The sequence below is a fragment of the Melanostigma gelatinosum genome, assembly GCF_949748355.1.
Source record: "Melanostigma gelatinosum genome assembly, chromosome: 16".
Lineage (NCBI taxonomy): Eukaryota > Metazoa > Chordata > Actinopteri > Perciformes > Zoarcidae > Melanostigma > Melanostigma gelatinosum.
In genome coordinates this window covers 19,407,590-19,421,774 of record NC_136649.1, presented here as the reverse complement: position 1 = coordinate 19,421,774, position 14,185 = coordinate 19,407,590, and the positions used below count along the sequence as shown (strand labels likewise).

Below are 14,185 nucleotides of genomic sequence, written 5' to 3'. Positions count from 1 at the left end.
TTTAATCTTAATCTCAATAACAAATATGATCAATTTATTGTAAGCCACCGGGCAGTAGGCTGCATTGTGTTATTTGTAATTTCTGTGTATTGACACATTGAGAGCAACGTAAAAACCGGAGTCAAACTCCCTGTATGCGTTCGCATACATGGCCAATAAAGCTGATTCTGATTGTGATCAAGTATTGCAATTAGCTCCACCTTTACCAGCTGCATATACAATGGCCCATTCCTGCATAATTTACTTTTAGCTTTGGTCGTTTGTACTTTTACTTGTAAAGTTCTGAATGCAGGAGTATTTCTACACTCTGGTATTACTACTTTTGCCGAAATAAAATATCTGAATAGTCTACTACTTCTAAGCAAACAGCAGGAGGTTAATACTACTAATAATCAAAGGGAAACAAATATATATTATTATTATTCGTCACATGAAGATTGTAAACCACTGTAAAGGAAGCGACTTTAAATGTTACTAAGAATTGTATGCTGGCGTTTCCTGGCTCTCCTCCGCCCCTCTCTGTGTGGCACTAATCACCCCTCATACACCGGAGCAGCGTGGTTGGCACAACAAGCTCAGCGCTCGGTCCGTTCACTCCTGCGCTGCTCCACTGCAGTCCCTCCGCGGTACACGAGGACCACACCGACCTGCCCGGCCCAGTAAACAAGGACGGAGAAATGAGCTCGTCCTCCGCCGTTCACATCGCACTGACGTGAGCGTGTCACGGCTCTATTTAACGGATACACACACACACAAACAAACGCGCGCGCACAGAAGACCCCCGCACCGGTCTGCTGTTTACACCCCCCCGCCCGCCCCCAGCTCGGTGTCGGACAGTCCCAGCAGCCGCAGCCCGAACCATGGCGGAGAGAAGTGGCCGGTTGAGCTTCCCCGGGAGCGGAGCTCTCAACAGACCGGTGCCCATGAACCTGTTTGCCACATGGGAGATAGACGGATCCTCCCCGAACTGCATCCCCAGGTAAGGCGGCTTGCGCGCGCGGCACAGCACGCTGTCCTTTTAAACTTTACAGCGTCTCCAATGCGCCATGCAGGCTGTCATTTATCAGCACGCTCGCGTTACAGCTGCACCAGCAGCTAGCTGTGTGATATCATCGTGCCAAGTGGATGCCCGTGCAGGGAGGGAGGCCCCTGCAGCGGGCTCATCCAGACATCTGCATTGTTTTCATTTCAATTGAATGGAAATGTGTTTAAAGTGTGTCTGCGGGCGGGCCACCAACACAAACAACTCACGGACAAATCCTCCAGCAGTGCAGCGTTAGATCACTATAATGCTGTTTCCTCTGCAGATACATGTGTGTGTGTGTGTGTGTTGAATCATCCGCTCAGCTGTTCAGATAGATAACCAGCTTTATGCCAGATCATTGTGCCAGCGGGCTGCACCATGGAGACCGTTTGTCTCCTGTGACCCAGAGAGTCAGAGGCCCTGTTCATGCTGCCAAATTCTGAATCTACTGCTCAGGTCTGATTTTGTATGATGAGACGAATGTGGCATAATTATGGCAAAACAATCCCAAATTTTAGGTCCACTTGGTATCTTTTGAGATCGTGTCACGTGGCCTTCATTCAGCAGTGTGGTGGAGGTGCATTTGTTCACATGTGAGCTCAGCAGATGTTGTGATTTACATGATGGAGCTGCAACTAAACTTATTTTCCTGATCGATTCATCCATTGATTGTTAAGTCTTCAAAATACTCATCACATTCTCCAAGAGGTCAGGTCTTCAAACTACTTGTTTTGTCTCATGCCAACATCCAAAGATATTTATATTGTATAGTTGTATAAAACAGAGAAAAGCAGCAAATCTTCACATGTGAGAAGCTGAAATACATATATACGCTTGCTGTGCACTTTTCTGAATTGCAACGTGGATCCATAAGTTGGAATGACCTCAAAGGACAAGTTATTTAATATATACTGAATATGTGCAATGTGTTTTGATTGGTTCACAATATCCTTAATTGAGAGGTAAGAATCTTGCAGATAAGAAAACTACAACAGAGATTGTTACAGCCTGAACCGCCTTCATTACAAGACTTAAAATGATGTTGAGTTGTGCTCATATATTTGCAAAAGTAGAGTATTGACAAATTCAGTCAGTGACTGAATTTGTACTTTCAATAGAAAAGACAGGAAACTGTCTGATCTTTGGGTTTGGGCTTCATTTTGACCTGACATGAAGATCCCACCGTGATCAAAACGTTGTCCATTTCAATGAATTGGTGGTTTGGAGTCCGTGTGCAGACGTTTGCTCTTCTGATTGAAGCTGTACATTTCCGGTTGCCTTGCAGCTTCGTGTGATGTTCGTAGAACTTCTTCAACCAAAGCCTCGCTGGAAACAAAGACCGGTTTTATTGGCAGTGTTCCTGGAGATGTGATCAAAGCTTTTTGACATCATGGATATCATGTTAGTAAAAGCACATTTTTATGTATGACGGAAATACATTTGATAGAATTTGTGGTTTAAACTCCATTTGACGAACAATACCTGCTGTCAGACTTTGGTCAGCAGCTGTCAGCCTGCAGAGAAAGGAGAACAAATAGCTGTAATGAACATGAGTTTATGAGTTATTTATTTATTTATTATATCCTCTTAAGTTAATACCTTCAGTGGGCATTGCATGGCTTTTAGCTGAAATGAGGCTAATTCATTTCCAGAAATAGCATCGCTGTGATGTTATCCAGCAGCGTGGACGAGTGGATGAAAAGGTTTCTGTGACTAAACCAGTCGCCGGTTCAATCCCGCCGTGACCCTGCGTGTCTGTCGGCGATACAGGAACAGTGTTGGTTCAGGTTCCACTTTATTTCATGTGTTGGCTTTCGACACAGAGCCACCTCACAGCCAATCCAGATCACTGCAGCGCCCTATTGACCGCCGTCTGTCAGAGTTCAGACAGGAGGAGCTCTGCTTGTTAAGCAGATGTCGGATCAACCGTCTCATTCAGTGATATCAGCCTCTCAAGGCGGATAAACAAACTGAATGCTGCCAGTCTTCTTGTAAAGGTGCCCTGTGGAGTTTCTGACCTCCAGTAGCGCTACAGAGCACTTTCTACATCAGTGGCTCCTCATTTTCTGCAGAAGAAGACTGCAAAGCTGCTAAACATGGATGTAAATTATTTATTTTTTATTTTTTATATGCTGTCCAAATGTTTGACGAATCAGAATTAAGTTTATTGCTAAGTTTCAAGGAGTTTGCAGTAAGACAACACTGCAAAAGGCAAGAATCACAAACGTGTAATAGACCAATTAATTAATTAATTATATATATATCTATTTTAAATAAAAAGAGCTGGACAGTGTTTGAAGAAAGACGATGGCATGTGCAAAAGTTCACAGTATAAAGTACAACGACTGTGTAATATGCAGAGATAATACAGAAGGGAATGCGTTCCACATGTTTGTCAGACCTCAGGGAGTCGCAGTGTTTTGGTGAGTAACACCGATTGTGTTTATTTGTTTACAGGAATTGCTCCAAAGGGCATCTTTACTATTTTATCTTTTATCGAAACAGAAAGAAAGCTGTGGGGGAGGACACACATGGGAGAATGCTTTTGCAGATTATGGCAAAACAGTCGAAGTTTAGTCATGAAAAATGTGCACGATCAGTGTTTTCACACATTTAATTCACTCTAAAATCTGTTTATGATTCACACGGTCCTACAAAGCCACATGTATACTCATCAAAAGCATGTTGTCAGCAATTTACTGATTCTTTAGTTTGTAATGAGACATGAAAAACAAATGTAAAAAAGTGTCTTCAGTAATCTGTAATTAAGTCACAGCACCTCGTGCCATCAGCCGCCTTAATAAGTGCCGCGTTGCTGTTTTAAAGAATAATTCAAGATTTTTGCGTTTTCTTCCTCAGAGTTCGATGAGAAGGTTGACGGCGCTCTCGTACTCGTACATGACTCCTCGTGAAACTGCAACTTGGGGTTTTTGCACTTTCGCACGAATTGAACAAACGAGATGACCGTCTTTATGCTAAGCTAAGCTAACCATCTCATGGCTCCGGCCTCATATTTAAGTCGACCGACATGAGAGTGCTGTCGATTTTCTCTCGGCGAGAAAGCAAAAAGTAAGCTTGTTGTGCGAGTCGTCGGGTCATGGAGCAGCAGTTTAGTATATGACGAAACAAAAGATGGAAAAGACTGTTTTTAAGGCTGCGTTCAAAGACAAGCAAGACTCTGACGTGATGAGATGTAAAGATATGAGACGATGTATCCAAGGTGGAAAGTAGTTTTTACTAACATGTCCCCTGTGGTGATCCATGTTTAGACCTGGTTTTGTTGCCTCAATGAGAGTTTAGATTTAGATAACAAACCTTTTGTGTCCTTCCTGGTGTTTCTTTACCTCGCTTGTGAAACATTGAAGCAAACCATTTTTTTATTATTCAAACCGCTACACTGTGTTCCTTATGAATGTAATTTGTAATTTCTTCATTCCTCCATGAATCCCGCTCGCTGTGGCCCGGAGGTCACAGAAGCCCAAGGCTATCAGGCCGGGAGGCTTGTAGAAGTGCTGCCTCGGCACTCGTCTCACGTTTCCCAGAGTCTCTTCAGGACACGTGCCGCTCCACTCTGAGATGCTTCATAACCACCTATCGCAGGTGAGGGAGGGGCTTTCACCACCTTAGAGGGTGGTTGAATGATAATTACCTGGAAATCCAGATGTCGGATTTGGACCTGTCTGCTGAAATGCAACTGTTGTCACGTGCATTATCAGAGCGCTTATGGGGATGCGGCTGCTGCCCATCATGTGAAGTCAGGATATGAAGTACATGAAGGATACACGGAGGGTTGTCCTTATGAATCCTCAGCAGCCGGCCTTAGTGCGTGTCTGACATCCTGAGTGTGAGTGTGAAATATGCTCTTATGTTCTGTCACGTCGTCGTGAGAGGCATTTGAATGAGCAAGCGCGGCTTTTCATGGCTCGGGGCTCCTGAATGTGTTTCAGTAATTGCGCATCTTATTTCAAAAGATGGCCGTGTCTTCTCAGAGCCACTCCAGCCCTCTAACCTGCGTTCAAAATCAATCACGCTGGCGATGTGAACGCCTAAGCTTCTCTTAGAGAGCCGAGGGCAAGGAGCTGTGTTTCAGCTTGGTATTTTTGTGGGCGTCAGTCGCATTTCTGCACATCAGCCCACAGGTGTGAGGCTAAGTGCCGCGAGAGAGATGGGGCCAATCTCCGAGACAGAGGCCGGATTGAACGGGCCCTCGAGTGACAGCTGGTCCCAGTAGGCTGTCATATTTGGGCCTGTTGGAGGCGAGAGTGCTGAGATGTCGCTTTGAGCAGCAGAGAGACACTCGCTCTTTTGTCCCCCGGCTGCCTGGGATGCTCACACTGCGGGAATTTAGAGTAGGATGAGTGAGAGGCAGTTAAAGCCTCTCATTGTTTTCAGTTCTCCTTCTTGTTCTTGTTGTCCTGCACTCAGTGCCTGTTCTGTAACAATGTTTGGGAGCTTTAGCAATGCTAAGAGCTCTGTGAGGCTTTAGTTGCTTTGAGCTAAATGCTCAAAAAGAAGTCTGATTGTATAGAAGTGACCCTATTTCTCACTTCTGTATTACCTCGGTAAACATTGTGAACGTGAGTTTATGGTCTCAATCTTTACTTTCAAGTCTTCTTCAACACAACATGATGTTCATTCACTAAATGATTGTCCATTTAGAGTCAAATGGATGATACAGCAGTGTATGCTTTGAGTTCAGGCTACCTTGTGATTGACAGGTCGCTTCCACAGCGTTGTCCGCTCTGAGGATTGTCCATGTCTCCGTTTTGCAACTTTAACCCTTTCACAGTCGGTAGCCTAAAGATGTGTTGTTCATTGTTTGGTCGTACTTACTTAGCTCCAGCCTCTCGTGTCACTTCTGGTATCAAAACCAAGATGGCGATGGCCAAAATGCAGAACTCGAGGCTTCAAAACTGCAGTCCCCAAATGAAGGGGTGACGTCACAGGGACTACCTCCACTTCAGTCTGTGTTTAATGTGCAAGAGGAGAAGTTAAGGGATCACCGAAGTTGTTACAGTTCATCTTGGCGGCAACATGAATGTGTGTAACACATTCATGGCAATCCATCTCATACTTGCAGGGATTGTTTTGGACAACAACCACAAAGGTCCCACTCACGATGTTCCATTCCATTCCATTATCCAAACCGCTTATCCTGTTCAGGGTCGCGGGCCACTCACGATGCTGCTCGAGGAAATGTCAGCGAATCATCAGAAATCTCGTGCCAATCTTTCCAGTAAATGTGAAGCCATTTCACAGGATTAGTGAAAACGCTGAGCTGCTGGAGGAAGCGGAGAAAAGGTCAAGGGCTCACCAAGTAGCTAGGATTCATCATCTGTGGACCATGAATCCAGCCATAAATGTGCGTAATAAAGACTTTTTGCTGGGGACAATGAATGTCTGAACAAAATTTCATGTTCAGCTATTTCTATTCAATTTTATTTGTATAGCTCAATACCACAAACTGCCTCAGAGGGCTTTAAAATCTGTAACAACACACAAAACCCGACTATTTCAGTTCGTGCCAAAATGGTGGACCACTGCAGCAGTTTCACAAAGTCACACCACTGCTAACTTTCACACTTGTTTTCGTCTTTGTCAAGTGAATCTCTGCCGTGTTCTTTGAATGTTAAGTCACAGGGCCGTATGTAAGACATCCAGATATCCTCCATCTTGCTGATGCAGCACATCCTGGAGGACAGACGGGGCAGGACGAGAAAGGGCAGTCGCCTCCCCTCTCTCTCTCACACACACAGACACACACACACACACACACACACACACACACACACACACACACACACACACACACACTTGAGATGCTTTTTGACTCTGGATGCCGATCAATTTAGCCTCCAGCTGACTTTCCTCATGCCTCGGCGCGCTGTGTCACGCCCGACTGTTCTGCTTCTTGTGTTCTGCTATTATTTCCCCACAGACATTATTTGATTTTAAAGAAGCAGCTTTGATAGTATCTGTTCAGATCGTGGTTTTAATCCACCGCCTCTCTGCAAAATGAGTTTAGGAATATTAAAAAAAGCTGCTGTTCGAGAGTCTATATATGTTCACAAAAACCTGCAACACTGAACAAGCCGAACGGGGATTGTTAACATTGAGTTTCGCTGGTTTACTTGAGCTATGGTCTTTGGCTGGAGGCAGTCAAAAGTCAAGGCCTGCAGCAATCTGACGGATATCATCCAGTTGATATAATACACATAAACACCAGATTACTGTAAATAGCCAGATTTAAACCGGCTGTGGTGTCAAGGATGTTTTCAGTTGCACATAAGGAGCTACTAAGAAACAGCACAGCAACAGATAAAGAAGTACATCTTCTTTTGGGTGAATAAAGATTGTAAAAATGACAAAAAAAAAAGAAAGATTACTTTTGTGTTTGAGGCGTTTAATTCCTCTGGGCTCAGGAGCTGAAGCTGTATTACTGTGAAATATTCCACATGGATCTTCAGCGCTGACGTTTTTATTAGCTCCCCCAAATTAAATTCATGCTAATTGGAAAATGGGACAAGCACATGCAGCGTTTGAGATATGGAGTCGAGAATTTATTTTTCAACATGGCAGCACGCTCGCTTCTTGGAGGAAAATGTCAGCCCTGATTCAGCAGAGTTAAACCAACCATGACCAGTTCATGAGTCACCAAGTGTTCAGTCCGGGGAACAACGGCCTCTTCAGGGGGTCTCTTCGTCTAAATAGATGGGTGACGGAGAGCACACTAAATGGCATCCAGACACATGATAAGAACAGCTTACTGGTGATATTTTACTCGGGCGTTGGTGGAGACCAAAAACGGAGAGAGTGAATGTCCGACTTACTGTTTGCTAACACTTTCACGTACAAACTGTGATAATATGTCCGTGTCTATTTAATTTAGGTCTTTTTGGTCAACGGGCAATTTGAAGATCTCACTCTGGCTTCTAGAAAATTCTGATGGACACAACTTTCTATTTTTTGCTTTGTTTGTTTTAAAGAGTAAACACTGCAGCTGGATGAGGTTAACGGGCTGAAAAAAGGCAAAGCGAGAGAGAGAGATTAAACCTCTACTCCTCTACATTTCACAGGGAATTACTGTTCTTTTTACTGCACTTCATTTATCTCACAGAAAACCTACAGTGAGTTTATAAACAGTGTAAACAAAGGATTGACCTACCAAATAGTGACATTTATAAAGTATTGTAATTAAAATGTGCTCCTCCTCAACCGGCCACAACATTAACAGTACTGTTAGTGATAATAATCTGATAATGTAGTACATAAAACAAACATTAAAATGAAATGGGATGAGTACTTTAGGTTTTCTTTTTCCTAATACTTTAGTAAAATGTGAACGCAGGCCTTTTACTTGTTGCAGAGTATCGTTGCAGTGTGATATTGCGACTTTTACTTCAGTAAAAGATCGAAATGCTTCTCGAGTGAACGTGCTCTGCTGTCTTTCATTTCATCTGTTCTGTCAAAGTTAATAACATGAACTCTTCCTGGATGATTGTCTCCGGCCCAAATGAAATGTTCTGCCTCACTCGTGATACAACTGCTCAATGATCAGCCTCAAATGGGTCTCGTAATTCTGACACCTTTCCTACATTTACATTTTGCACTATCGCCATATTATTCATCATGACTTAGAGCGCCGTGTTTTTATTTATTTATCTATTTCCTGACATCTTGATTTGTTCCTTCATTCTCATATTGATGTGAATTCCTGCACCGAGTAGAGTGATTGTTGCCGGACGCAGTCATATTGCCACCGCGGTGTTGATTTGTGTGCGCAAACATTGACTTCCAGGGAATTCCTTGCAAAGCATCAGTCACTGATTCCCACAGCAGCAGTGTTTGTGTTGCACTTTGGCCGAGGTAATGTCAAACAAATCATCCGGTGTATCTGACATTGGTGGTTGATTGTTAATGCTGTGCACGGTTTTGCTGGAGTGTGTTATCACAGATTTGATATCTCAGTTATGACTTAATCAGTTTCATAATGATTCATCTGCCCAATGCCTTCACTCTCAGTGCATTGTGTGTGAGCTCCTGTGAAGGCCCCGTCGGCCTCTTGCAGCCGGCGGTGTGAAAAGAGAGACTTTCTGTTTCACTTCTTCCCCTCGCTGAGGCTTAAAGAACCGTTTCTGAATTCAGAGCATGGAGGAGAAATGTAGGTCAGCTTCCCTTTTTTTAGAAAACCTGCGGCCGGGAGGAGAGCTTAGAAGGTTTCACATATTGTAGTAATTAGCAACGCTGCCGTGCCACGTCTGGCGTCTTGCTCCTGGGTGGCTGGTTCATATGACCTCTTCCGTGTTACCTCCCCGACGTATTGGCAGGACAGATGGACACGGAGAAAATGCTGAGGTTGGCATCGGCAGCTAAGACCTTTCATCTCTGCCCCTGGATGTCGGTCGAAATGAGCAATCATCATCGCTGCCAGTGAGAAATCAGCACCGCTTTACAAGCCTGTAAACATCACCTCTGTGCCCCCCCCCCCCCCCCCCCCCCAACCCAGATGCTGAGCAAGCAGCGTGGTCCAGCTAACCTGCTGCAACACAGACGTCGACTAGACATTTTCATAGTGAAAGTGACTCGTCAAGACAGACGACAGACCTCGCATTCAGTCAAGTGTGGTGCTTAAAGCCCCTGTAGTGCTGCTCATACGTCCAGACAGGAGGGATGTTTTGTGTCTGATCGGTCTGTAAAATTCAGCTTCACTGTCTCTTTAATTCATATTTGTTTGAGCAGAAAGCGGCTATTAATAGCTTCGCTTACAGCTTAGAGAATAGACAGGAGAAATGGGTTACCGTGTGATGTGTGACCCTCTGAAAGAGCTCCAACAGCTGTGGACGATGTTGAAATAGCGTAAAAAAAATAATAAAAAAGGTTTCTGGAGATTCTGCTGTTAACACTGTAAAGCGTCACTATTTAAATCAAAGTGTTGTGAATCCAAGTGGACTACAGATCTCAGTGTTATCACAGAAGATCTTTAACAAAAGTCCATGCATATTATTGATTCATTTGACAAGTTTCTCAAAGTCCGATGTCTTTAAATATCTTGTCAGTCAAACCAACTCGTCCTAAAATAGGACATGACACATAAATATCAAATAGGCCAACTGATCGTTGTGAAAATCATTTAGCTGTAAGCTACGAACACAACACTGTTATGTTCGTAGCGTACATGCATTATTGTGGTGTTTTTAGCCGTGCTGTGACGTTGTTGGCAGAGGGAGATTAAAGCGTCCATCACTGACAGGGAGCCCGGTGTCCCGGGACCTGGACCTCAACATTAAAAGCATGACTGCAGGTCGGAGCGGGAAGGGATATACCGGTACTCATGAATCACTGCTGCCTTAAGACATCCAAACAAAGCGTTTGTTTGGCAAAATCTGCAGAAAAGAACACTGCTGTTATTATTATTACTGTGTAATGTACTGGAGGCCACACCCCCAGGTTTGACCCATTCTCATCTGGTCACCCTAGTTGCAGCTCCACTTTAGACATTGAAAGCATGTTTCAACTTAAGGCTAACCGACAGAATGCGCTTGTTTTTAAAGGTGTTCAGACGTTACAAATGACATATCGGTCAGTTTCCCTCGTGTAGAAATCTTCTGTAACAACATGACAGTTTCTTGGCTTGAAGCTGCCATCCTTCTTTAAGGAGCTACAACTGTTCCGGAGCTACGTTTGAGCCTACCGGTGGTGATTCGTTGACATAGTAGTCCTTTTAAAATGGGCTTCACTGACTTAATCCACTTCAGCCACAGAATTCAGACTCTCATTTAGTCCGTAAAGAGCTTGAACAGACCCTCCGATTAAAACAGTTGTAGGTGGATGAAATGTGACCCGTTCAGCACTTCAGTCAATAAACACTGTTATAAATGGACAGAGTGCCCTGCGTGTCCATTTCGAGCAGAAACCCGTCGGAGCAACGCTACAGAGGGCTCTTTAACCAAACGACACAGAGAGTCGTGCAGATGTGGTTTCACTGTTGTGACGTCACCGGTAATTTGCAGACTGCTCTATAATTACTCGGACAAAAGAGCTGCGATGACTTTTTCTGTTTGTTTTGCAATTATAGTTCCTTGAATCAACAAACTCCCGACTGGTGTGAACATCATCATGTAGGACACTTCAGATCCTGCTGGAATGAGATCTGAAGTGTCTGCTGTTTGTGTAATTCACTTTTCGTCGAACTTTATGGCGGTCTGGCATTTTAGAAACGTATTGATTGGCCTGATGGAGGAGGTCGATTTAGGGCTGCAACTAATTCTAATTGTTTCGTTGAGAAAATGTCACAAACCAGTGATAAAATGCCAATCGCAAGTTCACAGAGCACAACGTGACGTCTTCAAATGTCTTGTTTTGTTTGACCAAAAGTTCAAACTTTCTTCTTGAAATACGACTGAAATGAGTCGTGAATCATTTCAGCTTCAGTTGCATGTAAAGTTCAAAATGTAACCTTTAGAGTTTCCCAACAAGTTTTTATGAATCTTGAAAGAAAGAACCCTGTTGACCTTTTCTCACAAAATTAAAATAACTTTTTATTTAAATGAAGTTGATAAGATACAATATTGACTTTATGCCTTTCGGCACCAAGGAAATAATCCAATTTGGACACATTTCCACATATTCCTATTATTTTCACAGTCAGGACTTTCTTCAAACTAAGAGTAATCTGATACATTCCATCATATTTTAGACAGTTTCTTCGGTTCGGTGTGGGAGAAGTAGACCGGCCTGCACAGAGCTCTGACCTCTAGAACGTGAGATGAGCAGCGAGTCAGGCCTCACTGATGCTTTTGTTGCTGAACAGGAGCAAACTCCTGCATCCAGGTGAAAAAGAGGAGGCTGTTCTACTGAAGCAGCATATAAATGCCACATGGCCAATGTCGTGCAGATACATTCACATCATGCACTTTCTATGCTTTTGTCAGACGCACCTGTGTGCCTGACTGAACCAGCCGCTGTTTCAGGAACAACATGTTTATCAGTGCTCCTCTCTGACAGCTTGAATAATTGTGGTTGAACACGGTGAACGTCTTGCTTCAGAATGATTTCAAAGGTCCTGGATATGAACACAGGTCAGTTGACATTTTTTTGTGTTGTATATTTTTTTTGGCCTAGAGTTGGTTAAAGTGGGTGTCGAGCAGCGCGGCATCACGGGTGGAGCGGCGCGCTGCTGATCGCTGCGTAAAAAGCCCTCATTTGTGTTCCAGCTTGTGCTGCGGCCCCCCGCGGCTCTCGGAGGGCACGGATCATTTTGAGTGCTTGAGTGCGTAAGACTCTCTGCACTCGGAAACATAAAACAACGACTTGGCTCACGGCCGGCTGCTTGATGCGTCTTTGTTCTGCGGCAGCTGGATTAACCGCAGACCTCACTGACTCATAACGCGCACCTTGTCTTTCTTTCATGACGTTCACCTCTCTTTTCCCTCTCTGCTAAACACACAAATGTGTAACCACACACACACACACACACGTCTCCCTGGAGATAAACCATTTTGGGATCCATTGTGGTTACTGTTTCTAGGTCACTGTTACGCTGAGCAGGTGGAGGAAACGTAATTCATAGAACAATACCGATGAGTTGCTGGCGTCGTATCGTGTTGACAGAGTGTTATGGTTGTGCCCATCAGGAGAGTGTATGGTATAGAAACGCTGCTTTAATGAACGCTGACGTTCAGTCTGTGAATTTTACACGCAGTGGAAAAGCAGTTTTCATTGTTTTTCTGAAGCTTTTGGGAAACTCATCCTGAAAGCAACATGCTACTTATCTTTTGCAAACCTTTTTTCCTTTTTTTTACTTTGCATTTACACTTTTGACTGTGGTTATTGTTATCATGATCATGGTTATTGAGGTAGTACAGGTTGGTGGAATGTCATTAGTTCTGCTGATGTTGGGCATGAATAAAAGTTTTGGACAAATTAGGTTTGACCCGATGATGATTCACAATGAAAAGTTACCCAACATCAACAGGATTCATCTGTTACATTTCAAGGCAGTCCATTCAATAGTTGTCAAGTTATTTCACTTTGGACCAAAGTGTTTGGCCGACTGTCTGCCGTCCACAGAGCCAAACAAACAAGTCTCGGTGATATATTATGAATCAACAGTGAATATTACATCGCAGTTGTTTGTCAGAATTCAGATATTAAATTGAAGATGAAAGCCTTTATTTAAAGCCCACTGAGTCCTCCGTCTGCAGAAAGCTGTCGGGTTCATCTGATCAGCTTGAGGAAGTCTCTGCAGGACAAACGTCTGGAAACACAAAGCTGAAGGTCTGTGTTTGCTCGGGTCCACCTTCAATAACGCTTATCTCCCTCCGCTGCTTTAGATTTCATTCAGCAGCTCTGGCGTCTGCAGGCAATAAAGCCCATGAAGCCCCGCCAGCAGCCGCAACTCCAGTTTACATAGACTGGGAGATAGCGAGGGACGCTGGTATTGGTCTTTGTGTTTTCACTCCAGAGAAAACACTCAATACTGTTGTTTAGATTTACTAATAAACAGTAGTTTATTAGCTTCTGCTGGTCAGTTGGGAAACTGTTCAACGTGGGTCTAATATCGTGCATTATTCAATCACACTACTGCTGTACATCTTTTATCTATTTACAGCTGTAAGGCCAGTGCTTTTGACTCGAGGGATGAAATATCTCTTCAATTATTTGATGAATTGGCACATTTGGTTCAGACATTCATAACCCCCAAATGATAAATCCTAATGACTTTTATAATCCTCTGACTTTTCATCCAGCGCCACCATGAGGTTCCACATTTTTTTGTGTTTTAGAGAAATATCTCAACAGTTGTTGGATGTGTTGACGTAAAGCACACATTGATGTTCTCCTCGGTATGAATTGTTATAACTTCTGTGATCTTCTTCTCAACGAGCAGCATCATCAGGTCAAGAAATTATATTTTCCATATTTTGGCTTATGACCAAACGAATGACGTTCCCATCAGCCTCATCTGTACTTTGTGTTCAGTGCTGATTGGCATGTTAACACACTCAACTAAGATGAAAGTGCTCAATCAGCATGTTGATGTTGGCATCGAGCTCAGAGCAGCTTTGTTGTGTCGTTCGTTTGTCTTGTTTTCAAGTAAGTCAGAGAAGACATTTTGTCTTCTTAGTGAAGTATTTGTTGTTTAAAGAAACGGATTAATAA

General features: G+C 43.6%; 1 protein-coding gene across 1 annotated transcript in view; it reads left to right on the top strand.

Annotated features, from left to right (window-relative positions):
- Positions 1-684: 684 nt before the first annotated feature.
- Positions 685-14,185, top strand: part of pacs2 (phosphofurin acidic cluster sorting protein 2) — a 44,315-nt gene continuing 30,814 nt past the window's right edge. The window contains exon 1 of the mRNA XM_079286163.1: positions 685-979. Within this exon, the coding sequence (XP_079142289.1) occupies positions 861-979 (119 nt within the window). The 5' untranslated portion in view covers positions 685-860. The remainder of the gene's footprint in view (positions 980-14,185) is intronic.